At 48.5% G+C, this 27,573-nt stretch overlaps 2 protein-coding genes across 3 annotated transcripts in view; one reads left to right on the forward strand and one right to left on the reverse strand.

The window, feature by feature from the left end:
- Window positions 1-624: 624 nt before the first annotated feature.
- On the forward strand, window positions 625-16,873 carry TMEM74B (transmembrane protein 74B). The gene is made up of 2 exons (XM_060397004.1): window positions 625-639; window positions 4,508-16,873. Exon 2 carries the CDS (start codon window positions 4,549-4,551, stop codon window positions 5,248-5,250), a length of 702 nt encoding a protein of 233 aa, XP_060252987.1. The 5' UTR covers window positions 625-639; window positions 4,508-4,548; the 3' UTR covers window positions 5,251-16,873.
- Window positions 16,874-18,464: 1,591 nt separating this feature from the next.
- Window positions 18,465-27,573, reverse strand: part of PSMF1 (proteasome inhibitor subunit 1) — a 39,885-nt gene continuing 30,776 nt past the window's right edge. The window contains exons 5-7 of one of the 2 annotated variants that reach the window (XM_027977033.2): window positions 21,102-21,155; window positions 19,755-19,913; window positions 18,465-19,226 (exon numbers count right to left, since the gene is read on the reverse strand). In XM_027977033.2, coding sequence (XP_027832834.1) covers window positions 19,175-19,226; window positions 19,755-19,913; window positions 21,102-21,155 — 265 coding nt within the window. In that variant the 3' untranslated portion in view covers window positions 18,465-19,174. Of the gene's footprint in view, window positions 19,227-19,754; window positions 19,914-21,101; window positions 21,156-25,736; window positions 27,287-27,573 lie in introns of those variants that run through there. The other variant, XM_042229950.2, reaches the window with a different exon arrangement.

A 27,573-nucleotide genomic window follows, 5' to 3' on the forward strand; every position in this document is an offset into this window, starting at 1 on the left:
GGCCAAGAGAACACAGCTGGAAGGGCCCCTGGGGCGAGGGAGCCTGTGGGGTTGCCGGGTGGGCTTCCCAGGGGAGGGGGCACTACAGGGGTTGGTTCATCAGAAGCTTTCTTTCCGCCTTCAGGTGGCGCCCTCGAGTCACGGAGCCGCACGCGCCGGAGAAGAGCATCCCGCCCTAAGGACCTCGGAGAGGACCTCGAGTCCCTCCAGCGGGCTGCGTGTGTGGGAGGGGCTGAGAAGCGGAGTAAGCGTGGGGACCCGGCGCAGTAGGGACTCCCCAGCCGAGGGGCGAGGCCAGCGGCCGAGGGAGGGGTCTTCTTCAGCACCCACCCCGCGCCCCGCCCCTGCGCCCGGGCCGGCTGGAGGCTTCGGTTCTGGGTACCCAGGTGCTGGGAAACCAGACCTGCCCCAAGGGGAAGCGGAGGAGGATGGAGCTGCGTCCCCCCACCCTCGCCCCAGTCTGTTACCCGCCTCCCAGTGCCTCCCGGAGCTGACTCCCGGCGCCCTCGCCGGCCGCGGGCGGAGCTCGAGCCGCGGCGCTCGGCGATCCCCGGCTCCCGCCCCTTCCCCGTGCCTCCCTCCCCGGAGCCTCCCTGGCGGTCCCAGCCGCCGCCGTACGGCCCCGCGAGGCGCGAGCAGGTACGTGCGCCTCGGCCGCGGCTCCGCGCCGGGCCCGGCTAGGAAGGGGGCGGGAGCCGAGGGCGAGAAGAGGAGGCGGCGGCCGGGCCCGCTCTCCCCCTGAGCTGCGCCGCAGCACCAACACCGGCTGCTGGAAGAAGGCGGGCGGGCGCCCGGGGAGGACGCGCCCTCCCGGTTGCCCGGAGGCGGCTCGGCGCCCTTGCCTCCCGCGTGGGGAGGTGGGGAGGTGAGGAGGGAGGATCGGCACAGGTAGGCACGCCAAGAGGGAACTGCTGCGGGCAGCGGGAGGCCGAGGACCCGAGGCGGAGAGGGGCGGCCGAGGAGAGCTAGCCTGACCTCGCGGCCGGGCCGAAGGACACGCGGCGAGGGAACCTGGGCGCACGCGGGTCCTCGCAGATTCCGGCCTCCCTGGGCCGCCTGGCCGCCTGGCTCCCGGCGCCGCTCGGCCCGGTCCGGCCTGGCCCGGCCCAACGGCGTTTGTGGTCAAGGGCAGGAGCAGGGGGGTGTGAGCTGCGGGATGGCGGGCGCGTGGGTACAGCGGGCAGCCGGGGTGCTGGAGCTTTCTGCTCGGAACTTTGGGTATCACAGCGTGGACGTATCTGAGCGCCCGAGGCTTTGTGTACAACTCGTGCGTGTGTCTGTCGACTGGGTTTTGTGAAGCTTACCCACGCCCGCTGTGCGTCTGTTTTCCCCGCGTGTTAGTGCACGCCACTGCGCGAGGTGCTGGACTTGGGCGGATCTTGGTGGATCTTAGCAGTCCTGAGAGTAGTGAACTCTGTGTGTGTGTGTGTGTGTGTGTGACCAACTCTATCATTTCTTGGGGTGCTCGTGTGTGTGTGTTTGTGTGTGTGTGACCAGCTTTGTCCTTTCTTGGGGCGTGGATACCAATGTGGTGTATGGATCTCTGGTTATATTGTGTGCCTTCCAGTGTCTGTGGATGCTGCATATGGAAAAGGCCCCTGGGGGTCTGAGTGTGGGACCAAGGTGTACCTTTCAGGTCCTGTTGGACTGCAAATGACATTGGAGTGTAACTGGTACAGCTGTGGGGTGTGAGCAGTGGACAACCAGCATCATTGTCAGCTTGTCTGTTTCTGCTTATGTTTTGAGTAATTGGGCATGCCCTTGTAACTGGTAGGTATCTCTGAACCTGTGTGTCAGAGACATAGCAACTCTGTGTAAGAAGGAATCTTCTTTTCCTCCACTCTCTTCCTAACTCTGCTGGCATCCTAAGGAAAAAGTTTTGGCTTCCTGCCAGGTGAAAGAGCCCTACTCCAAGAATCTGAGTGTCCTGGGTTTCTTCTGGGATATGGAGGCATCAATATGCTGGTCTGGGAAGAGAGTTCCTGGGCTCCTCCAGGGGCTGAGTTCTAGAGAAGATGCTGAAGATCTAGGTAGGGGACCACTTCTGGACACCAACTGGGCAGGAGTGGTCACTGCCAGTCCCTGTTACTGGCTGGGCACTCAGGAAAATGCGTTTGGTGCCAAAAGTAAAAAAAAAGAAAAGCCAATGAACACACCTCTCCTCTTGGTTTACTGGAAAGTGGGAGCAGTTTGGCCAGAGCCTGTCCGGGAATAGGACTCCCCATCCTGTTGTATGGGAAGGATTGTCTGCCTGAGCAGGTTGTGAAACCATTCCTGAGAACTGGCTGTGTTCCAAGCCTTGTGCAGGGGGCTGTGGACCCAGATGTATCCCTGACCTCAAGCTGCTCATGGTTGCTGTTCAACAGTAGTATAAAGTAGAGAGTCTACAAGTGTGGCCTGGAAGACCAGGGAAGGATGGCCAGATGATGCCACTGGCATGAGAGTGTGTGGGTTTTTAGGCTTTTAGGTGATAACAATTCTTGGGGAACCTGTATTCAACTCCTGACCCCCACATGTATGCCATAGGATCTTGGCTACATTTTGTAAAATGGAGATAGTAACACCTGCTCATGGGGCTCGTGAGGGTTACACAAGATACTCCCGAGTGAAGTGTCCACAGTAGGGCCCAGTAGAGAGTGTAGGTGCTCAGTAAACATTTTTAAAATTGGAACTCAGGCAGAAGGGACGTGGTGATCGAGATGGGTTGTAAGTGGAAACAGGCTTTGTACTCAGATGAAAGGCCCTGTGTGTGCTAAGAGGAGGTGTCTGATGCAAGTCCATGTTGGATGGAAGATCAGAAAGATCGAAAAACGTGCCTTCCCGCTGAGGGTCTTTAAATTTCATTCATTCATTCATTTCATTCATTTTCACTTCATTCATTTGCTCATATCCTCTCTCTTTCCCGCATACACACACACTGAACCAGGGAACTTTGGAGAATAAACTCGGGCACAGGGAAGCAGAGAAAGGTCTAGAATCCTGTGTATGTGTGTGTAGACACCGTAGGGCATGTAAGGCAATCTGCATCTGGGGGTCTCTGTGCTGTGTGTGGACTTGGGTCTGGGATGTCTGTACCCACAGGGTGTGGGTGTGCCTGGGCACATGGTGGTCAGGAGTTTTACATGCCAGGGGGGCCTGCTGGGGGCACACCAGAGCTGCTGGAGGGAGACTCCATCATCAGCTCCCGCTGTGTGGCTGTGAGGGAAAGAGGGCTAGGGTCGTCAGGTTCATCCATTTTGCAAGAGAAGCCAGGCATCTAAGGTTTAAAGTGTAGAATCTTTTGCTTTTTATATATTGGCAACTGCTTCACAAAAAAAAAAAAAAAACAAAAAAACAAAAACAAAACACCAGACCAGAAACATGAAAAAGCAAAACTCCTATGAGCCAAACATGGCCCATGGGCTGTAAGCTGGTTTCCTTTGGCACGTGTGCTGTCTGTCTGTGTGGGCAGGTGCTCAGGTACTTGGGTGGGATGTCTGTTCTGTGAGCAGAGAGCCCACTTCCCTGTCCTTTCCCAGCTCCCCTTCTGCCACCCTCATCCAGGTCCTCCCATCTCTATTTATATAAAGGCATTTGGCCTTGACCTCAGTCATGGCTCTCAAATATGCTCTTCCTTCCTCTTTGCCTTCTCAGCCTCTATGCTTCCCCTACTCTACTGGGTTCCTCTCTGGACCCCTGGCCTCCAACTGTCCTCCTTCCCATCCTGACTGTCCTCCATGCAGCAGCCAGAGAGAGCTTTCCGAAACCCAGGGGGATGTTAACCCTCCCAGCCCAACGCCTTGCCTCCCTGGCTCCTTGGCTTGGTTTTCAGAAAATTTAGAAAGCTAGTCCCAGCTGACCTCCAAGGCAACCCCTCTTCCTCTCCAAAATGCCCTTGTCCCGTCTTGCTGCTGGGGGATTTCCCACTTATCCTCTGAGATTTGGCTCAAATGCTACCAACTCCTAGAAGCTACCCTAACTTTCTCCTCTTTGTTCTTACAACCACCTTCATCTCCCCTTCCCCTGCCCCCAGATATCCTCATTTCATCACAACAGTGTCCATTAATTGAACTGGTGGGGGCCTTACATACCTTATTTTATGAAACAGAATCCTCACATCAACCCTATGAGGGAAGCACTTTTGCTTATTCCCACTTAGCAGATCACAAAATTGAGTCTGGAAAGATCACCTCACTTGCCCAAGCTCAAGTGGTGATGCTGGGATTAGAACCTGATATCTACCCTATTTAAATTCCCTCCATCATAGTAATAGCTCATTGCCAGTACTTACTGAGAATTTACTATTCTGAGGACATTAGTGGATTATCTCAACCCTCACATCAGCCCTTTTAAGTAGGAAGTAGTACTATTGCTATCATTCAATAAACAGGGAAGCTGAGGCCCAGAGAGGATACGGGCATTGCCCAAAACCCACATGCCTAGTAGCAGGCCTTGTGTGATGTCTGGGGCCCGCAGGCTGTCAGTAGTAGAGGCTTGCTAAATTCCACTCTTCTGTTTTCTCTTCTAGCTACCAAGGGGCCAAGGGATGAGCTGGGGTCCGCCTTCCCAATGGCATCTCCCCCTGGTCTGGAACTGAAGACACTGAGCAATGGTCCCCAGGCCCCAAGGAGACCTGCATCTCTGGGTCCAGCAGCCTCACCCAGGGAGGGTGTGGAGAATGCCTGCTTCTCTTCAGAGGAACACGAGACCCATTTCCAGGACCCTGGGGATGCCAGACCAGGCCGCTCCCCCAGCCCTCCTGGGGGCCTTGGCCCCTTGCAGCCCCGACCCCAGAGAGACGACACGTCCCTGCATTCAGAAGAGGGGCCAGGCCTGGAGCCTGTGAGCCGCCCTGTGGATTACGGCTTCGTCTCTGCTCTGGTTTTCCTGGTGAGCGGGATCCTCCTGGTAGTGACTGCGTATGCCATCCCCCGCGAGGCTCGCGTGAACCCGGACACAGTGTCAGCGCGGGAGATGGAACGGCTGGAGATGTACTATGCACGCCTGGGCTCGCACTTGGACAAGTGCATCATCGCAGGCTTGGGGCTGCTCACAGTGGGCGGCATGCTCTTGTCTGTGCTGCTGACGGTCTCCCTGTGCAAGGGCGAGCTGTACCGCCGGCCCGCCTTTGTCCCAGGCAGGGGCTCCAGGAAGACCTATGGCTCTATCAACCTGCGCATGAGACAGCTCCATGGGGACGGAGGCCAGGCCCTGGTGGAGAACGAGGTTGTCCAGGTCTCAGAGACCAGCCACGCTCTCCAGGGGTCTTAAGTAAGAGCTCACTCTGTCTGGCTGCTTCAGCTTCGGGGTGACCAGGCCCCCAAGGCTGGGGTTTTAGACCGAGCTCCACCGAGGGCCCTGTGGAAGGAGTCGTGGGTGCAGAAAGGGGAGCTTGGGGCCTGGTCCAGGCTTCGCTTAGGAGAGCGGCCCCTCTGTCTGTTTTGTAGCCTGAGGTTTTGCATAAGGTTTTGGTTGAAGGATGGCTTCTGCTGCTAAAAATACAAAAGTCTGGAAACCGCTGCCCTTGGAGGATGAGGTTTCTTGGCATTTCTGTGGATTGAGAGCTGTTTGAAAGGCTGCCCATCCTGTTCCCCGTGCCTTGGGGAATTCCGGGATCTGTGCTGTCCTCATCAGCCACCTATGGGTGTTGGGTGACCTCGGAAGGACCCCTTGCAGCCCTGACCGTTGAAGGTGGGAGGTGGCTTCATGATGAGGGGAGAAGTCATCCCTGGGATGACCTCTCCTCTCTAGGCCTCAGTCCCCCTGACTGCGATGTGAGAGGGGTGGCCCCTCCAGTTCTGCCCTAGGAATTCCCGTCTGGAACAGGAGCCCAGTGTCTGCATGTGGCCACTCCTTCCGGGGAGGAGAGTGTCAGCGTGTGCTGACCATTCTCCGTGCCATTTTTCTGACCAGGGCTGCCACCACTTACACAAGCCAGCATCTCCCACGGTCCTGCTAAAGGAGCCCTTAAGTCCTCAGGTTAGGCTGGGCTAAATACAGTTTGTGACAGCCTGGTTTTGGTCTTGGTATCGAATTACCTGCAGTGACTAGCACAAGTTTTACAGTCATGTGCGCAGTTTTCACTAACTCCCTGGACAAGGGGCAGGGGGTCTTTCAAATAAGAAAGGGTGAGGGCTTTGCTATATTTCTGTGGACACAGTGTGGCCCTTCATTACCGCCCCTTCCCCAATAGTATGTCTCTTAGGCATCACCTTATTCTGGAAACGGGAAAGAAACTTTTTTTTTTTTAATGTTGAATTCGTAACCTTCCTTTCCCAACACCCCTAAGCAGCAAAGTGCAGCCCCAATTTACTTGGGGAAGAAATCAGGTACGCATTCTGGTGGCCTGGAAATTCTAGCCACCTTAATCACCATTTGTTCTGTTTCTCTTGTCAAATGTTTTCTAGGCTCCACCTAGACTGTCTTTAAACTACTGACAAGGAAAGGAAGTGGGTCCTAGTGGGCAAGGAGATAAAGGTGTTTGAGGACTAGGGGAGGGCATCATGCATTCTGAAAGGCTCTAGAGGGCTTTGAGAATATATACCTTCTAGGTCACTGGTTTGAAGACTCTAATGGGGTCATTTCAGTGAGCCCCCAAACCCCTGCAGGTTCTGTGTACTCCATCTCAGTTGGCCATGTGGGTCGCTCATCCTGATTCTTGGGGGTGGGAGAGTGGGGTGGGCATGAGGCTAGAGCAGCCCTGACTATCTGTAACCTGAGCCCTCAGTCCGGTGAGCTGAACATCTGGATGGTGTAACATTATCGCTTCTATGACGGATCAAATATCTGCTCTGCTGGCAGGATTTTCCAGGAGCAGGGGGCTGAGGGAGGGCTAGAGAGGACAAAGGCTATGCATCTTGGCCTGTCAGATTCTGTTTCTGCTGTTGAAGAGGTGTGGTTTGAAAAGGACAAAGCCTCGAGATAGTGAAAGGTTCACAAGTCAAGGCTCCAAGCGAGGAGTGGATGCACAAAGTGACAGGAGCCACGCTAGGTAGATGAACTGAACATCCAAAGTGATGGGCTCAGGCCTTTCAAATCTATAATGATAATAAAAAAAATATCAATCCAAGCCAAATAGATTATTGTGATAATGGGGGACTCTTTTTGAGACTAAACCTGTTGAGTGGATACATCCAGGACCATCAATTCCTATCAGTTTAAATGCCGTGAATCGTGTTTAGGGAGTAAATCTGTTAGAAGGTAAAATTCCAGGAACCTCAGGTTTTCTCTAAAGCAGAGAAGCCTGCTTTGCATCCTCATGTACTCTTTAGAAAATGTGTAAAATGGATGGAGGCAGTCATTTCTTTATCAGTGAGTTAAGAAAACTTAAGTGATGCCAAAAACATTTCCCCAAGATTGCAGCTGAGATGGCCCAGCCAGTGGATGAGAAACGGGGTCAGGAGGGAGCAGGGTGTAGGATGCTGAGAACTCTCTTTGCAGGTTTTTTTTTGGGTGTAGCTATGAAGTGGCCCCCGGGGACCCTGTGGTGGCTGGAAGGTGCCCACCTGTAGGAACTGCAACTCCTACTTGAGAAGCTACTAGGGTCCCCAGACCTTGCTTTTCCTGGTATAAGAGAACAGATATTGATTTTGGAGTCAGTAAAACCTGGGCTTCAGGGTCTACCATTTCCTGGCTGTGTGACCTTGAGCAAGGTATTGTACCTCTCTAAGTATCCTGAGTACTGTTGTCTCTGTGAAGTGGGAGGAATGAAAGTTCATCCTCGGCCTCTTTTCAGAGAGAGGGAGGTTGGGAAAAATCAGAGATAAGCTGTAGGCCTGAGTGTATGAGGTTGTCTCCATGATCACTCTCCTTCCTCACCCTGGTTGGAGATGACTGGATTAGGCCTAAAACTTCAGAGTCAACCCTTCTGACTTTCTTCTCTCACCTCCCACCCTACTGATCAGCAGATTTCATTGGTTCCATCTCTGGAATCTGAGTCCTCAGTCGCAACTGCCCAGTCCAGGTTGCTCATTTGAGTCCTAATTCCTCTCCTGCCCACTCTCCACCTCACCTCTTGTTCCACTCTGCAGCAAGGAGGATCCTTGTTGTTCAGTCTCTCAGTTGTGTCTGACTTGTTGTGACCCCATTGACTGCAGCACTCCAGGCTTCCCTGTCCTTCACCATCTCCTGGAGTTCGCTCAGACTCATATCTGTTGAGTCGGTGATGCCATCCAACCATCTCATCCGCTGTCATCCCCTTTCCTCCTGCCATCAATCTTTCCTAGCATCAGGGTCTTTTCCATTGAGTTGGCTCTTTTCATCAGGTGACCTGAGTAATGGAACTTCAGCTTCAGCATCAGTCCTTCCAGTGAATATTCAGGGTTGATTTCCTTTCAGATTGACTGGTTTGATCTACTTTGAGGGTCCTATTCAAAAGTTAATTAAGTCAGGTTGCTCCTGCTCCAAACTGTCCTATGGCTCCCTCTTACTCTAGGCAAAAGCTACCATTCTCGCCAGTCAAGGATGCATTTACAAGGCCTCTCACTTGTGCAAGCTCCTTCCAAGGCCCTAAATCACAATTATTTATAATTCTGATTTTTCCAAAAAGGATGACTCCCTAAATTTCATAGGCTTCAGGTCTAACCTTCATGGTGGCCTATGAAAGCACTACACAGTCTGGCCCCTGTGCTGCTCTGACCTTCTGTCCCATCCTAGCCTCTGCTCACTTCACTGCAGCTAGGCTCACTCCCTGCGGGCACATGCCCACCTCAGGGCCTTTGCACTTGCTGCTCCTTCTGCCTGGAAGGCAACCCTTCCTTGTGGGCCTTTGGGCGAATCATCCCACCTCTCTGGTGCTCCAGAGAGAGACTGGAAACATTCCCAACCAATCACCTTCTCTGGGGACTGAGGGGATCAGGAAACACAGAAGAGGGCTTTTCAAAGTTAAGACAGTGGTGCTGAGTCTAGAGAGTTTTGGAGGGGCAAGAGGAGGGAAAGGAAAGGAGGCATTATGAAGCCGCAGGAGGCAGGTTCTGTCTAAGGGATCTGTCTTGGAGGAAAGGGGAGCATCACTGGCACTGACAGAGTTAAGGAGATGCCCTCGGGTTGGGTATGTTGGTTTCTCCCAAAAGACTGGGCTCCTCCTGATATCCATGAGGAGGTGAGTTTCAGCTAAGGGAAGGAGAAGCTTGAGATCTTGCCTGGGTTGGAATGGTAGGGAGCTTCTTGTCAGTGGAGGTATGTTAGCATTTACTGGTTGGGTGTTGGGTGTCTTCAGGGAGAAACATAGTGGAATTTGGGTAGGATTAGTCTTGAGGCTTCCAACCCCCTCTCCTTGGAGGAGAACCTGCGCCCCCGTGGCCAGAGCCTGGCTAAAGAGAGTAGCAATGATGGTCTTGCTGCATCCTCTTTTCTTTGGTCCCAGCACCCTCTTCCCCAGATCAACCCTCTTCCTAGGTTGGGTTGGGTCCTGGAGCAGATGGGCAGGCCCAAGAGATATGTATGGTACAGAGGGTAGCAGGATTACTGCCTTCCTCCTCCCAGGGGACCAAGTCCTTCTGGGCTTTCTCCCTACTCCAGTCTTAGAGAGATTAGGGGGCAGAAGCCCTTATGGAGGGATGTCACTGAGGACCACCCATCACTTGAAGCATAAGGGCACTGGCTCTGGAGTCTGATTGCCTGGAGGCTTGTGTGCATGTGTGCCCAGTCGCTCAGCCTTGTCCAGCTCTTGGTGACCCCATGACCTGTAGCTGGGCAAGAATACTGGAGTGGGTTTCCATTTCCTGCTCCAGGAGATCTTCCTGACCCAGGACTTGAACCATGTCTCCTGCATTGCAGGTGGATTCTTTTACCGCTGAGCCACTGGGGAAGCCCGCCTGGATGCTTAGCTGATGCCTGATACCCCTGAGCCACAGTTTCCTCATCTGTTAAATGAAAGCACCTTCCCCATAAGGCATAGTGAGCAGTAAATGAGATATCTATAAAGCACTGAACATAGAGCCCGGCACTTAGTAATTCACTCAATAATGTTAACTATTCATTTGCTTGTTCATTTACACCTACTCTGTATTCTTCCCTGGGGGAGGTCCTATGGCCCCACGTGGACCCTGCCCTTGAGCTGGTCACAGATTGTCTGGAGAAACAGGACAGTGCACAGGGAGCTGTGTATGTGTGGCCAGGGGTGGAGAGTGTTGGCAGAGGAGGGATCTGATTAAGTTGAGATCAAGCCAACTTAATCTCCGGGTTCTGGGGGAAGGTTAGTGAGTGGAACGATCTTCTGGCAAGAAAGCTGGCCCCAGAGGAGCAGGGAGGACAGGGGAAGAAGGTGCCTGCCATGCCAACCTCTTCCTGGGTGGCAGGCATCTGAGACAATAATGACTTAGGGTAAAGGGTACTCAGGAAAGGCCATCTCTCTCCCCTTCCTGATTCTTCATTTCATCCCATCTCTCCCTATCTTCCTCTTTTTTTTTTTTTTTAATTCTTCTGTGTTTACACCTCCTTTCACTAAAGCCACTCCTGGGGGTTACACCCACAGGTGTGTTACTACTATTGCTGACTCACCTGCCAGCCATCTGACTCTCCTCTTGAGAGTGTCTTCCCTCCTGTATCAAAGATGAAAGCAGGGGCCCAAATGCAAATGTCCATAGAATTTGGCAGGTGACATTCACTAATGAAGCAGGTGGCAATCTACAGCAGTGGCAGGATTAAAGGGGTGTCTGTTTCAGCTGATTGGCTGTTGCCCTGATGGATGGGCTCAGGGTTGTCAGAGCTCCTGCTTTTTAAGAGCAGCTGGACATCTGGACATTTGCATGGGTAAAAAGGATTATCCCACTGCCTGAGAATTCTGACAGACCAGAACTGAGGACAAAGGAGTGTCCAATGAGATGCCACCTGCTAGGGTCAGTCATCCACCCCCTCCTTGGCCCAGGGCTTACCAAGTCACTCAGAGAGATGGGGGCACCCTCAAGAAGCACTCTAGACTGTCTCCCAGTTGGAGGCTCACTGAAATACAGTACCTGCAGACCACTTGAGTGTTTCTCATCTAAGATTCTTCATTCTTTCACAAAGGACTTACTTACCATTCTGTGCTAGGTTTTGAGGTATAGCACCAAACAGATGAAAGAAGTAAGGAGAGTATTCTTGAGTGGGCTTGACAAGTATATTCTGGGGCTCAGAATTAGTGTGAATGCGGAGATGAGGTCTGCTTCTGACCTGGAGAATTTCTGATGTGGGAGACCCATGGGAACAGCCCATGCTGGCTTGAAGGGTAGTGGGACTCAGGGAGGAAGAAGGGCAGCCCTGCAATCCCTCCCAGTGTTCTGAGGCTCTTGAAGGCAGGTGGAAGGACCCTAGTGTTCCAGGGCTCCAAGAGTTGATGTAGGCAGGTGAGGGGAGGCTGGAGCTGTGGGATGGTGCAGGTGGCTATGCAGCCCAGGATATTACCTCAAGGAGCAGATGGGCTGAGAACCTCTTATGGACTGAGAGAGACCCTCACTACTGAGAGTCCTGGGTAAAGTTCTCAATGGCACCCCCCCACCCCAATTTTGCATGTTGTCTACCAAAGACTCTAGCATCAAAAAGCAAAACCCCAATATGAATTAGAGTAAGAGCACACCCCCCCACCCCATCACCATGGCTAGTGAAGAGACTCTTCATTTTTCTCCCTTCCTCCTCCCATCCCACCACAGAGGAGCAGCAAGTGTTCAAAAGAGGTCAGAGGAGAGACCTCTTGGAACTGGATGTAAGTTTAAATAGGACTGGACTGAGTTTGAAAATCAAAGTGACCATTCAGCTTTTGGTTGGATACTAGATGTTGAGATGAGAAAGGGGGATCTGACAGAGGTTAGTTGGATAAAACAAAACACTTCAAGTTTCTACATTTCAGTGAACCCATTATGTATTATACACATTAGATGATCAAATTTTAAATGAAATACAGTGTTCTTTCTGTGCCAGGCACTCTTCTAAGTCTTTGCATCTGCTAGTTCATTTAAACCTCACAACCATCTTGGAGAGTGGGTGCTATCATTAATTCCCTTTTACAGATGAGTAAGCTGAGGCACAGGCAGGCAAAGTGACTTTCCCAAGGTCAAAAACTAGTAAATAGCAGACTCAACTATAATAGTGTGCAGGCCGGCCAGGGCATGTTTGCAGATCTGGGCTGTAGGCTGCCACTGAGGCTTGTCGTTTAGGTGCCAAGTGGGAAGCTCTGGGTGGGGTAAGAGGGGACAGTTGGGGCAGCAGCAAACTTGGACAGGCCCATGTCCTACTTAAATCATGGAATCTCATAGGTCAGCGGGATCTTTGAGGATCCTTGGAAGATCAAGTCCACCTTTACCCCCATTTTACTACTGGGGAAAACCAAGGGGAGAAGTGGGACTTGCCCAGGGGCCCCATGGCTCAGGCCCCCTCTCTTCTTCTTAGGGTTCTTATGTGAATTTATGTCATAGACATCAAGAAGCCTAGAGGATGACGCTGTGCTCCTGTGGTTCTAATCTGGAGGCGGGGAGGGCAGGGCTCCATCTTGTAGGCATAATACCTAGGATCATCCTTCCTGGGATGCCTGCCTGTCCCAGAGGAGGGCCATCCTGGACTGGGGAGCAGTCGACACTGGCCTACCCTGGCCCAAAGGCTTCCTCTGGCAGCTGTGCCAAGGTGGGCGCTGACCAGGGTGCTGATCCTGCATGGCCCCTTTCTCTTACAGCCTGGCTGAGGGGAGCAAAGGAAGAGGGAGGGACAATTTTTTTGGGGTCATATTTTTGTCACTCAAAGAGACCAACATGACTGTTGGGGGTAATGTTTGATACGTAAGTTTGGGGCTAGAATTTCTTTGTGGTCTTTGTGGCAGAGTGGGGGTCACTCAACTGCTCTGGATATGCTTTTTCATCTGTCCAATGGGGATAGTAGCTCCTAACCTACCAAAGTCAAAAGGCTGGGGTGAGCATCATTTGGGGTCAGATGACAGAGCCCTGCACGGAGCCCAAGGCCAGAACTAGGCCAGTGAAGCCTCTCAGGAGGTCACCCTGACAGGCTTTGGGGCCTGTTCCTTCCTCTGTGGGATGGGGGTTGGGCTGGGTGCTTTCAGGTACTCCCAACCTGGGTGCTTGGGTGCTGTGGCTGTAGGTGGAAGTGCTCAGAGACATGAGATACACTTTGCAATAGGTCTAACCTCGGAGTCTTAGGCCATCTTGGGAATTATGCAGCATTGTTCCTTTCTCATATCAGTCCTGACTTGTTTTCTGGCTTCAGGAGTGGATTTTGTCCATGTTCCTCCTCTGGACAAGATGTGGGGTCTAGGTATAGCAGTTCTACTAAAAAGAGCACCAGTTTTAGAACTAGGCTGTCTAGGGTCCTCATCACGGCTCTGCCACCCCTGACAGAACAAACCCAGCACCACTTCAACTAAGCTGCTACCAGTGTTTACCTTGGGAATAGCCAGGTGTACTACACGAGACTAGGAGGAGTTTGGCACACTGAAGCCATCAGATAGTTATTCTCTTCATTGAATAGCAGCCCAAGGTTTCCTTCCTCTTGTTCATGAAGTGAAAGTCATTCAGTCATGTCTGACTCTTTGTAACCCCATGGACTGTAGCCTACCAGGCTCCTCTGTCCTTGGAATTATCCAGGCCAGAATATTGGAGTGGGTAGCTGCTCCCTTCTCCAGGGGATCTTCCCAACCCAGGAACTGAATCCAAGTCTCCTGCATTGCAGGTGGATTCTTTACCATCTGAGCCACCAGGGAAGCTCTCTTGTCCATGAACCCGCAGTCTTATCTACTCATATGGCTTCAGTAATGATAGCTGGTACCCACGGAGCTCCTGCTATCTGTTTGTAAGACACATTATTTGGTTGGGTCCTGCAACAATCCTGAAGGTAGATGTGATGCTCATTTTGCAGATAAAGACACACACCAGCAAAGGGAGGACTGGGAGTCATAACTACTCCTGCTTGATTCCAAGAACCCTGCTTGCCTTCTTGAGCAAATTACTGAAACTTCCCAAACCCTCTTTTTCTGGCATGGAAAAAATGGGGATAGTATTTCCTTATATTAGATATGATGTATGCTATTTTACAAGGGTACACCCATATTTTAAAACATATGAAAAAAAAAAACACATTTTGAGTGATATGGGAGAAAGGAATGGAGAGGTTACAGGAGGTAACACAGAAAACAGTTAAAATGAGGAGGTTCTTGTATTAGTCATAGTATGTCATCAACCAAGACTGACAATTCTTTTCACCTGCTATCCAGGTAAAGGGAGAAGATATAAGGTTTGTACACTAGAGAGTTTCAGACTTTAAAGTGCACACAAACCACTTGGACAACTTGATAAAGTGCAGATTCTCATTTAATAGGCCTGGGTGGGGCCCGAGATTCCACATTTCTAACAAGTTTCTAGGTGATGCTGCTGGTTTGAGTAGCAAGGATGTGTATAGCCTTCCCTTCCCTTCTCAGGAATTCTCAAACAGGTCGGCCAGATGAATCACCTGAGGAACTTACAAAAAATGGACTTAAGGGCCCTTCCTAGTGATCTGGATCCAGGTCTGGGTTGGGGCCCAAGATATACTGTGTCCTTCAAGCAAGCATTTCAGGAGACTGGGAGGCTTGGGCAAGCTGGAGAAGCCTGGCTGTGGTGCTCATCTCTATCAAGGCCCATGCTATAGGGATGTTAATACACAGGAGACTGGCTTGTCAGATCTCTGTTCCAAACGTGCCTTCCTGGGACAGGCAGGAAAAGGGAAAAAGACCATTTCCCAGGCTCCTTTGCAGCTATGGTTTAAAAGTTGATGTAGGTTCCGACTATCAGATGCATGCAACCAAGCCTTGCACTTGGAACTGAGGTGAGAGGAAGTCGGGGAGGGGGGTCAAGGTGGCAGTACAAGGTGCATTTACTTTCTGGCACAGACCCAGGCAGTTGCTGGGTGGCTCTGGAGTTTCCTGATCCCCAGATCAAGACAATGATGCGATCTTGCTGCTGCTGCATCCAAACCTTCTTGTTTCAAAAAGCTAAAGTAGTTTCTGTTTCCTGCAGCCCTCCCTGTCTCTCCTCTTTCAGAACCCCGTCACCCAACACTCACCTTATGTGGCTAGTATGGAACCTGGCCTTTCCCACGGTCACCCAACGTCCGAGGCTGGGCCTTCCACCTCGTACCTGCCACTAGCAGGGCAAACCTCATGTTCAAAGCCCTGTCAGGGCTGCTCTCTGCACCCTAGTATCCTTGGTCGCCTGGGTCTTGCCACTCCTCTATAGCCACCATCCTCACTGCCTGCCACACTCCTACTTGTGACCTACCCTCTGGGTGAGGCTCAGGGCTCAGCACAGCTGGAGACTTAGGGTAGCCCAAGGACAAACGGGCTGGGGGCTTGAATGCCTGCCTTTGAATCTCTCTTTTGGTGCAAAAAGTCAACAGCAGGCCTTAAGAATGTAAGTTTTATATCAGACAAAGCTGAGGGTATTTATGTGAGGGATCTTTCATCTCCTTGGTGGTGGGACCTGTCTCATCGGAACTGCCCAAAGCAGTCAAGAGTACACGGTGACAGACAGTAACTGCTCCACAGGCTCTAAGTTTTCTTCTGTGAAGAGGCAAGGATCAGTAATAGAATGTCATTAATGAGTAGAAAAGGAAGCTATGAAGGAATCTGGATTTCAAAGAATGAGGTTCTCATAAGGCTTGCTACCCGATTTCTAACTGCATGTCAACAGGTACTAGCCATCCAGCACGGGAATATAAAATGTTTTGAACGTAATACCTGCTTGGAGTCAGGGTCTTGACACCAGTGACTTCACCATGGAGGCTGACAGCTCACGACGAGCAGATAAATGCAATGCAGGGAAAAACACAGCTAGCTCTAAGAATCAGGAACGACACAAGGCAAGGAAGAAGAGATGGGGATGAGGAGACTGCCAGAGATGGTACACGTGGTCTGCGTCACTTCAAAAAACAAAGATTTAGAACTAGATGTTAATTTTACTTGTAAGCCGCTGGGTCAATACAAATTATTTCAAAACAAGCAAAAGTGGTACCATGAATCTCACCAGACCTGGAAAGGTCATGGTAACTTCCCTACAGACAGGACCTTTCTCCTAAATCATATCCAGCCCTGAAACTTCCCCAAAAGTCAAAATTTAACTCCTCTGCATCTCACCAGTCAGTCACCCCCGGGTGGCTATCACCAAAGCCAGAGTCTGCGGCCTCTGTCTTGTTTGACCTAGGTCAGAATTCCTTGTTTTTTTAAAATAGAGGACACCACCACAATGAGGTACCACTTCACACCCACTAGGATACTTATACACAAGAAGACTAACAAGTACTGGTGAGGAGATGGGAGGAACCAGGCCCCTTACACTCTGCTAATGGGAATGTCAATGGCACGGTCACTTTGGGAAACAGTCTGGCAATTCCTCATAAATTAAACAGAGCTACCGTATGATCCCACAATTCCACTTCAAGAGAACGGAACACATATGACCAAACAAAAACTTGTACATAAATGTTCATAGCAGCCTTATTCATAATAGCCATGAAGTTGGAACAACCTGTCCATCAACTGATAAATGGATAAGGGAAATGTGGAATATTTTTCAGCCATTAAAAAAAATGAATCACTGATACACGCTACAGCATGGATGGACCCTGCCAACGTTAACCGGAAAGAAACCAAACGTGAAAGACCACATATTGTGTGATTCCACGTGTAAGGACTGTCCACAATAGGCATATCTTTAGAGACAGAAAGAGACGAGTGGTTACTTGGGGCTGGGAGAAGGGAATGGAGAGTGACTGTTAATGGGTATGAGGTTTCTTTTTTGGATGATGAAATGTGCAGAACTCAGATATGGTGATGGATGCACAACACTGTGAATGTACTAAAAACACTGAATTGTACACTTTAAAATACATGGACTTTATGCATATGTGAACTGTCTCTCAATAAAGCTGTTATTTTTAAAAAGGAGGAACAGGTTATTAAGCACTGGTATTTCTAGGTTCCACAAAACATACACCTGAATCAATCCCTCTGGCTGCTTGGTGGTTACTCATGGCTGGAAGGAGGGAAGTGGCCTAGATACACATGTACTGACAGGCTGACTCGGGAGTTCCTAAAGGTCCCATTCACCTCCCCACACATAACTAAGGCACAGTCTGCGTTCCTCAGTGTCCTTGATGCAAGGAGTCCCACTCAAAAAATGACTGATTCTGCAGATGAATCACTGAAGTTTCTGTTTTCAGAAAACAGTATTATGCTTATGACTGTCCTTTCCACTTTCACTATTAGAAAATCTAAGTGGTGAATTTATTGTTTTAATCTTGTCCTTCCCCTGAATCAGGGTCCTAAAAGTTATCCACTTCCCCTGCTTGTCTGATGTTCCTTTAAATGCTTCTTTTTATAATAAAGGATGCTTTTATGAGCAAACTGCCTCAAGTTCTTTTGGTAGAAGGTATGATCCAGCTTCCAAACAAAAACATCTCACCCATTTGCTGGCTCTTGGGGAAGATGTCCATTGATGACTGCATTTGCAGCTCTGCCTGACCTCTGGGTCTTTTTCCAGAGCAGAGCTGTTCTAAAAGCTTTACAGTGGTCTTGTACTAAATCAGTGCTTGAAATGCGGCCTGCCAGAAATGCCCAGGAAGCCCTAGCCTCCCCAACTACACCCAGGTGGCATCTTGGATTGACCCTGCGCATATATGCCTTTCTAGTTTACTTGTAACCCACTCTTGGGCACAGCAGACAGGCACTTCCAGGCTATACAGCACGTTAGCAGATGCCTTAGGAAGGCTCTGGTAGCTCTCTGCTGCTGCTGCTGCTACGTCGCTTCAGTCATGTCCGATTCTGTGTGACCCCATAGACGGCAGCCCACCAGGCTCCCCTGTCCCTCCTCTGCCCACAAATAAATACTATCTCCTAATTTAGAGAAAGGAATCCAAGGAGCTGAAAAATGAAAGGCACCACCCATGGCTGAAATGGTAACGGTGGAGTGAAAACGACTAGTGCCTTCATCTCTTGCCTCTGAGTCTGGTGCTCTAGGGTGCTCTTTCCACTCCAGCACAGGGGTTCATCACTGACCACGTCTGTCAGGCCTCGGGCTGAAAAGGATCCGGAGAACACCAAAGGTCAGGTGGGCCTGGACACAGGGCACAGGCTTCCAGAGGCTGGGGCTCCCCGGGGGTGGAATGCCTTCCTGGGTTGTTTCCTGTATCACCAACTCCTCCATTCACCCTTCTCACACACTGGCTTCCAGAGGCCAGGCTCCCTGCTTGTCCCTAAGTCCAGCACTGCGTTGCTATGCTCATGTCGGGGCCTCACGGTGGGCGAGAGGCACAGAGTTGGAGACTCTGTAGGTAAGCACTACACAAAGCCTTTACCCTTCACTCTTTACCTTTTGCCCCAGTTACTAGGGATCATCGTGCATAGAAGCCGACACCAGGATGTTTTAGAGCAAGAAAGGCACCTCGGATTTCGCAGGTGGGCACAATGGCCCTGGGAGGGGAAGGGACTTGCATAGGGTCACTCAGTTAAGTTAGTGGTAAAAAAGAGATTAGCCTTTAGGTCTGCCCTGTTTATTCCTCTGTTCGTAGGCGGCCACTGCCCAGGCACGACAGACCCAGAGGACAGGCTCAGACAAGCAGAGCTGGAACGTCTTGCCCTTTCCAGAGATGCAGTCGTTCTGCAGTGCGCCTGGCCTTGTGGAGGTCATCCCTGCGGCCTATGGGGGTTCCAGCCACTCATTTTCATCCATGCAGCCAGCCCATCTCAGTGGTATCAGGAGCGAGAGCAAGTCACGAAAGGAAGATGCCTAAGAGAGTCCTTTAGCCCCTCAAAGATCCAAACTCTCAAGTCTCATACATGGAAGGAGTTGTGCAGTAAAGAAGAGTGGGAGACCGGCAACATGATTTCTGTATTGACATTTGGTTCTTAATAATAACATCCAAAATGGGTTCTGTTCTTATAGTGATGCAGCTGGAACTGCATCGGGTCAAGGGCATATGTTGCCGGAGTCTCCCCTGGGAAGTGGAGAGGAGCTGGTGGTGAGACACACACTGATTTCTCTTTGGGACCTATATGCAGCCAGGTGGAGAACTGCAGCAGGTGCCCTGGCTCTGGTAGGGGGTGGGGAGGCAATCCCAGCCGGCCTCCAAACACATGGACAGAGTCCTTTGTCCCCAGCCCGCAAGAAAATGGGTGCTGATGGGGCCCGCGATGGCAGCTCCAGGACAGTGGAGGGAAGGCTGGGACGTTACATTCTTGAGGCCTTCACAGGTACATGTCATCGTAGCCCGGCGGGGGCAGATGGTCTGGGTTAGGTCTGGAATGGAAAGAGGGGCTGGTGAGTTGGGGTGATGAAGAGTCAGGGGCACACAGGTAGACAGGATCCTGCATGGAGGGAGCCTGCCTCCAGAATGATGTGGTGATTTGTGGAGTTAAAGACCATGTGCTCCAGAGTTGGTCTGAATTCTGATTTTCCCATGTTGGACAAGTTACTTCATCACTATGGGCCTCAATTTCTGTCTCTGTGAAATATCTATCCACAAGTGCTGACATAAGAATTCACCAAGTTTCGGGCACATACAAGAAGTCCAGTAAATGTGAGTAGCAACCCCTCCTCTGAGTCCTCCTGGAGGGAAGCTGGGGAAGGGAGCCACTGAGGAATGGGAAGCTCGTGGAAGGCTTCAGGGAGCACCAGACAGGGGCCTGGAGGAGGCTCCACTCTCTCGGTGGCAAGGCCTGGGACTACTGGCAATTCTGTGCTTGGTGTCAGATGCCTTTATCCCTGCAATGCTGAGTTGAGCCGCTATCGGGTCCTACCTCTCAGCATCCCTGAGTGAATACCTACCCAGATGGGCTGGTCCCAATGGGTCCAAAGGGGTCAAAGCGTGCTCCTGGGGGCACAGCGCCTGGAGGAAGCCGGTTTGGGAGTCCTGATGATGGGTCAATAAGTGCTCTTGGGAAGCCAGATCTCAGGGGATCCACAATCATGCCACCTCTCCGACACCTGAGGCAAGAAGGAATGATGGGTAAGCAGGTGTGGCAAGCAGCTGTTGGAGAAGAAGTGAAGGTGATGAGAATGTAGGTAAAAATGATTCAGATACCAACTCTGGATGGCTCACACAGATGTGCGTGGATGGTTGCCTGAGTGCCAGCAGGAAGTGGGCAAGAGCAAGAACACACCTTTTCTGGCCATCATGGCCTGCGCTTTCAGCTCTACAAGCTCCAGGACCCCACAACACTGAGACCCCCGCCATGCCCTGCAGCCAAGCAGGGGGCCGCGATTTGATCAAGAACACATGCCAGAACTTGTCAAGGCGAATGCAGAACCAAAACAAGGCTCTTCCAGGCACAGCTTTAGGTCTAAGGGCTAATGAACTGAGACAATTTATAATACTAGCTTTTTGTGTGTGTGTGGTTTTCTTGAAGGGTCTCTGGGCATTCTATGACTTGATTGTCCAAGTCTGACTCTTGACAGTACCCATCCCTCATGGAGTTCTATGGATCTGACCTTATAGCGCAAACTAGGATGAATAAGAAGGTGATGTTACCCCAAACTTTGAGGTCAAAGTTTGAGCTTAACTTCAGCTCAAGCAAAAGTATTAAGTTAAAAAGTTAAGTTAAGCTTACTTTTTCAAGCTTAAGATTTACTTTCCCCCACTGTCTAAAAATGAAACACTCAAGTTGGGGACACCATTTGCAGCAGAGCTTAAAATCTAGAAGCACTGAGCAAAGACAGTGCAGTGCATAGCTGAGGCTATAACTCTGTTGGGGACTTCACAAGAACTACCCCAGAGTCTAGTGGGGATGAGTGACCTTCCCTTATCAAGTGAGGTCATGACCTCTGAAGAGCCCACAACTGACCTCAGGTCTGTAACCCACTTGTGTGTTTTCCAGTCTTCACCTGATAGACCTCCCCCCGGGGGTATCGTTCCACCAGGGCAAGCGGGGCCAGAAAACAACAGTGGAACTGCCCACTGGGCTTGCTCAGTTGCTCCCAACATTGAGAGCCCTCTTGCACTGCTCCAGGCATGGCAGAACAGAACAGTGGCAGTGCTTCCTCAGCCACTCGGCAACAAATGCCTCCTTCACCCCAAAGGAAGACTGACAGAAAGTTCTAAAATTGGAAGATGAGCTGGGGCTGAAAGGCCACGAGACCAAGTCGTGTTGCTGCCACCTCCCCAGCAGTACTCACCCAAAGGGGTCTAGGTCCTCTCCCCCGACAGCAAATGGGCCCAGGGGATCACACCTGAAACAAACAAGGGACAATTACTGAAAGTCGCAGAGCAGCTTGGCGCCTGGGCTCCCAGAGGTCCAAAGCCGATGCCTGTGGGGGACACATGTGTACTTCCAGGCATGGAGGTGGGGAAGTCCCTGCCTAAGACCATAACACAAGGGGTATTTCAACATGGTCCTTGGCACAGACTACCACTGAAAACATTACATATCACAGTAACGTGAAAAGAGCTGGACACAAAGCTAGAAACACGGAGGATTCCTAATGATGTAGAAAGATAAAAATATGAACAGTGGGAAACACATACATTTTATTTTATTCAAACCTTTCTCAGGTTCCTAAAGTCTGTACAAAGAATTAAGAACATTTAGACCAGAAAAATACTGTTCTAATCCCAAACCAAAAACTCAAATTTAAAAGCTTCCAAGGATGGAGTGAGATGGGTGCTCATATACAGCTAGAACTGTTTCTCAACCTTTTTCTCATTATGGCCTCTGCATGAAATGTTAAAAGCAGATACTGTATATCAGTTTATGCTCTGGAAACCACTGGATAGCCACAAAATTTCTAAGGTTTTTTCCACCCCCCACCAAGAACCAATTTTTCCCCACACTGAGACTGCAGGAGCCAGAAGCATAAATTAGTGCATGCTTTGTGGAAACCAAGTTTATACTAATACACACACACAGACATACACACACACACACAATGTAACTGCCTCTCAAGAGCCTTTTGTATCTTTACATTTCATGGTCTGATAATGTTATGCCTAGGTATCCATCATAAGGGATTCCATGTGGCTCAATGGTCAAGAATCTGCGGCCAATGTACGAGGATGGGGAAGATCCCCTAGAGAAGGAAATGGCAACCCACTCCAGTATTCTCGTCTGGGAAATCCCAGGACAGAGGAGTCTGGTGGGCTACAGGCCATGGGGTCACAAAAGAGTCACACATGGCTTAGTGACTCAACAACAAATCCATCTTAAAGAAATTCAAATATCGTCATACAGACTTTAACCAAGGGCACTGGATTGGTCACAAATGGGGACCAGTCAGGTAGATCGTGGAGCCATGGGAACAAATGTTCTTAGAATGTTTAAAAATGATGTGGAAAAGTGCTTATGTTCTAGCATTCTAGTGTAGAGAAAATGGGATTATCAATAGCCTAGGAAAAATGTGTGTGCATAAAAAAAATAAGAAGCATAACTGAAAATAAAAAGTGACAGTTATACCTGGGTGACATTTCCTCTTTATACTTTCCTACTTTTTCTATGAAGGATCTGGCTATGGATATAATGAAACAAAAAAGATCTGGTATTTGAAAGTATGCTTTGGAATCTACTTGGAGCCCTGGCAAGCAATACAAACCTGACAGTTCTAGGGCATGGCAGACCTCAGAAAAGCTTTGTAAATAGCAGCTAATCGAAGCTTATAGTAAGAAGCCATTAATTAAAGACCTGGGAAAAAATCCAAAAGTAGGTGCTTCTCCAGTCAGTTCTACCAATGAGCTGGAAAAGACATAGTGATTAGGCAGACATGGTTTCCAAGGGAAGCAATTTTTCCTGATGGAGGTTATTGTTTCCAAGCCATGGTCCACGGAGCTGGCAGTCAAACTTTCAGGTGGCCTCCCAATAACTTGCCTCACTGGCGAGACCAGGTGGTGCGGAGGGCAGGAAGCATTTTATCTGTCTCCACAAGCTGCCCCCTTACAGAGAACAAACAGAACCAACTGTAACAATGACTTGGAGAAATGAGCCTTGATGCCTCCTGAAACATGGAGCCATCTCTATTTTTCTCTCTGAGGCCACAGAGCGTGAGGAGAGAAGAAATAACAACAGATAAGAAAGGCAGTTGCCAAGCCAACCCCAACAATTTGGGTACTTCAAATGGTCATGGTATATCCCTTAGGCTCGTACTCAACATAGTCTAACTGCAACACAAGCACCCTTCTGTGAGCTCTTCATATACAACACACCCAGAATCTATTATAATATAGTCTCAGTCCTGAATGTGCTGAATGAGGCTCTCAGGATTAAAAAAAAAAAAAAAGGTAATTTTGGTACAGTCTCTAGAATCAAGTCCCTAAAACTTCATCTGGTAATCAACTGAAGCAGAGTGTGAGTATGCTAAGTCACCTCAGTCACATTTGACTCTTAGCTTGCCAGGCTCCTCTGTCCATGGGATTTTCCAGGCAGGAATACTGGAGTGGGGTGCATGCCCTCTTCTAAGGGATCTTCCTGACCCAGGGACTGAACCCACGTCTCTTACGTCTTCTGCACCAGCAGGCAGGTTCTTAAAGCTGAGCCACCTGGGAAACCCCTGATGGAGAATGCTGGTACACTAAATGCTATAGGCACATCTGCCTGGCTGGGCCCACGGGACTGTCTAATGGGATTTGGGGGTGATCCTGACCACACATAATTTCCTCATTCTCTCCTTTGGTCTTAGATAAAAACAACTTGGCTCTCTTGGGCACACAAATCCTGCTGATGCCATTCTTGTGGCTGAGGTGGTCTAGTTAATAGAAAAAACCTCGGGACCCTAGGTGCGGGGCTGCCTGGCTGGTTGGCAGGCATCTGTCACAAAATCTTTGCACCTCAGTCTTTAAAAATGTAAAATCTAAGCAGTAACAGTCACAGGGTCTGCTGTGATGGTGAAACGTTGTATTGGACATGAACAGATTTGTTGACAGGGAAAGCCTGGAAGAATGGAATAACAGCAGCTGCTGATATTTACTGACAGCTTGCTTTGTGTCAGGCACCATGCTAAATTTAGTTTTTAAGATTTAATTTTGTGAATAGGTAATGCCTTCACCAGTTTCAAAATTCAAGACAATACATAGATTGAATTCAAAATTCAAAGGCTACATAGATCCATAATCTTGTGCTGAATGTGTTTTTGAATTCAGAATTTTTCATATTTTAGAAATATGTGTATACCAAATATTACTATGTAGCACCCTGTAAACAAAACCCTAAAATTTCTGCAAAATGAATAAGAATTCACATAAAATGAATATATAAGGAACTTCATGCCACTTCAGGTCACGTTGTGCTACCAAAAAAGGTTTGGCACTAATCTTATGAAAAAAACAAAACAAAACAGCAACACTTTTTTTCAGTGCTCTTTTGATTTCAGAGCTGTAGATAAAAGATTCTGGACCTGTACAAGTTAAAAAAAAAATCTCCCTCTTAGCTCTGTCCTCCAGCCTACCAGGTCTTCCCACAGACAACTACTAACATCAGCTTCTTGTATGTTCTTCCAAAGATACTTTGCATATATGAGCAAATATGCATCTCCTCTACTTTTCAAACAGATGGATGTGCAGAGTTCTTTATATACATTACCTTATTTCATCTTTGTAACAGCCCTCTGAGGCCATATACTTATTTTACAAATGAGGAAACTGAGGCTCAAAGTAGCAAGTGTTTTTACACAAGCCACATAGGTGTAAGTAGCCAAGAATGTAAATTTTACACCCGGTTTGCCCAACATCAAAAGCCATGTTCCTTTAATTTGTATGTTGAGACCATTTACATTTAATGTGATATGTTTATATTTAGGTCTGCCATTTACACTATTGCTTTTCCAACTGTTCCCTTTTTTCTTTCTTCTGTTTTCTCTCTTCATAATTCAACAGAAGGGGTAAAGAGTAGAAACAGTGACAGATTTTATTTTCTTGGGCTCCAAAATCACTGCGGATGGTGACTGCAGTCATGAAATTAGAAGGCACTTGCTCCTTAGAAGGAAAGCTATGAAAACCTAGACAATGTATTAAAAAGCAGAGACAATACTTTACACTTACAAAGACCCACAGAGTTAAAATTATGGTTTTTCCATTAGTCATGAACAGATGTGAGAGCTGGACCATAAAGGCTAAGCACCAAAGAATTTATGCTTGTGAACTGTGGTGTCGGAGAAGACTCTTGAGAATCCCTTGGACTGCAAGGAGATCAAAACCGTCAATCCTAAAGGAAATCAACCCTGAATATTCACTGGAACGACAGATACTGAAGTTGAAGCTCTAATACTTCGGCTATCTGATGGGAAGAGCCAACTCTTTGGAAGAAACTGATGCTAGGAAAGATTGAAGATGAGGATGACAGAGGATGAAATGGTTGGATGGCATCACTGACTCAATGCACAAGAGTTTGAGGAAACCCCAGGAGATAGTCGAGGACATAGGAGCCTGGCATGGCGCAGTCCATGGGGTTGCAAAGAGTCGGACACAACTTAGTGACTGAACAACAACAAATTAAACATATTCTAATTCTCTTGAACTAGAGAACAGCCTATTATAGTTATCTAAATATTTACTATTTTTATTGCTCTTCCTTTATTCCTGATGTTCCAAGTTTCTATTTGATTTCCCTTCCTTTTTGTCTGAAGAACTTTTATTAGCAATTTCTTCTGAGAAAATCTGTTGACTATGAATTCTCTTAGTATCCTTTATACTAAGAATATCTTAAAATCCTTCAGAAGTAAGATGATGTATTTGTTGGATACGGAATTCTTGTTCTGACACTTCTTTTTTTCTCCATTTAATGATCAACTTATTTCTGGTTTTCTGATGAGAAACCACAATCATTCAAATTCTTTTTTAAAAAATATACATTTATTTATTTTAATTGGAGGTTACTTTACAATATTCTATTGGTTTTGCCATACATCAACATGAATCCGCCAGAGGTATATACGTGTTCCCCATCCTGAACCCCCCTCCCTCCTCCCTCCCCATACCACCCCTCTGGGTCATCCCAGTGCACCAGCCCCAAGCATCCAGTATCATGAATCAAACCTGGACTGGTGATTTGTTTCATGTATGATATTATACATGTTTCAATGCCATTCTCCCAAATCATCCCACCCTCTCCCTCTCCCACAGAGTCCAAAAGACTGTTCTATATATCTGTGTCTCTTTTGCAAATTCTTATTCTGTTCTATAAGCAACACATGTTTCTCTCTAGTTGCTTTCATGACTTTTTTTTTCATTTTTAGCAATGTGATTATGTATGAGCATGAACTTCTTTGGGTTTATCCTGTTTAAGCTTTGCTGAGGTTTTAAAATCTGTACGTTTATGTCTTTTGCCAAATCTGGGAAGTTTTTAGCCATTATTTTCTTCAAATAATTTTTCTGTACTACACTCTTTCTCTTCTCCTTCTAAGACTTTCATGGTCCCAGTGTTAGACCTTTCATAATTGTTTCAGGTTTCTGAAATTGTTTAAAACATTTTTTCTCTCTGTTGTTCAGATAGGATAATTTCTATTGATCTATTTCCATACTTATATTTCCTCTGTTTTCTCTACTCTGCTACTGATTCATCCAGTGAAGTTATTTTGATTATTTTATTTTTCATTTCTAAAATTCCTATTTGGTTATTCTTTGAATCTTGTTTTCAAGCTGAGATCTTCTATCATTCCATTTGTTTCAAGACTATTTGCCCTTACTTCTCTGAGCATTTTGTAACAGCTGCTTTATCTGTCAGCTAATTATTCCAACATTTGTGTCACCTTGGAATACTGGCGTCTGTTTTGTCTTTTTATGAGCTGAAATTTTCTTGATTCTTTGTAGTCCCCAAAACTTTTAATATTTTGTTATGAGATTTTAGGAGAATCCTGATATTGTTGTCTTAGCAGGCAATCAACCAGCTGGGTTTGGGATTCAAGCTCAGGTTTCAATGTCAGTTGTGTTTGCAAAGCCATTGTAGTGCTATCTAGTTCTGTACCACATATGTGCTATCCAGTGGTCAGTCTGAGACCTGGCAGTGGGCGATACTACAGTTCTGTTCCCAAAGTTTTTGGTGTGCTATTTAAGAATCACATCCACTTATGTACATTGTGCAGAGAAGGCCTGGAGTCCACAAACTTTACAGAGTTGCCTTCTGAACCCTTCCCTTTCTATGATCTATCACCTTGGTGGAGAAGGAAATGGTAACCCACTCCAGTACTCTTGCTTGGAGAATTCCATGGACAGAGGAGTCCATGGGGTCACAAAGAGTCGGACACGACTGAGCGACTAACATATCTCCTTGGTACCTTCTAGGTCCTTGGGGCTTTTCTTTTGGTCCTCTGGCCAGAAAGCTGAGGCACTACTTACCTTGCTCTGCCATGTACCTCCCCTGACAGTGCCTATGTCCACATACCTGTATCAAGTGGAGGAAGAACAAAGAGAGGATAAAAAGCAGCAGTGGTTCACTTCATACTCTTGAGACAAGTCTTATTGGAAAGGAAGGGTCTTTTCCTTCAGTTTTAAGTGTTTCTGGACTGTCACATGTTGGAATTTTTGGGAAAAAGGAAGAAAATACATGGGAGATTTTCTTCCCACCCTCTCTAAGCACTAGACCCCATTCTCAGTACTTTAGCCAGAATGGAGGACTCTCCTGGAGTGCTCTCTTTCCATGCCAAGATCTAACTCTTCGTTTTGGGCTTC

Source organism: Ovis aries, chromosome 13 (assembly GCF_016772045.2).
Source record: "Ovis aries strain OAR_USU_Benz2616 breed Rambouillet chromosome 13, ARS-UI_Ramb_v3.0, whole genome shotgun sequence".
In the NCBI taxonomy this organism is placed as follows: domain Eukaryota; kingdom Metazoa; phylum Chordata; class Mammalia; order Artiodactyla; family Bovidae; genus Ovis; species Ovis aries.

Bases quoted from the DNA above. Each gene is read 5' to 3' on its own strand.
- TMEM74B (XM_060397004.1), top strand. From the start codon at position 4,549: ATGGCATCTCCCCCTGGTCTGGAACTGAAGACACTGAGCAATGGTCCC.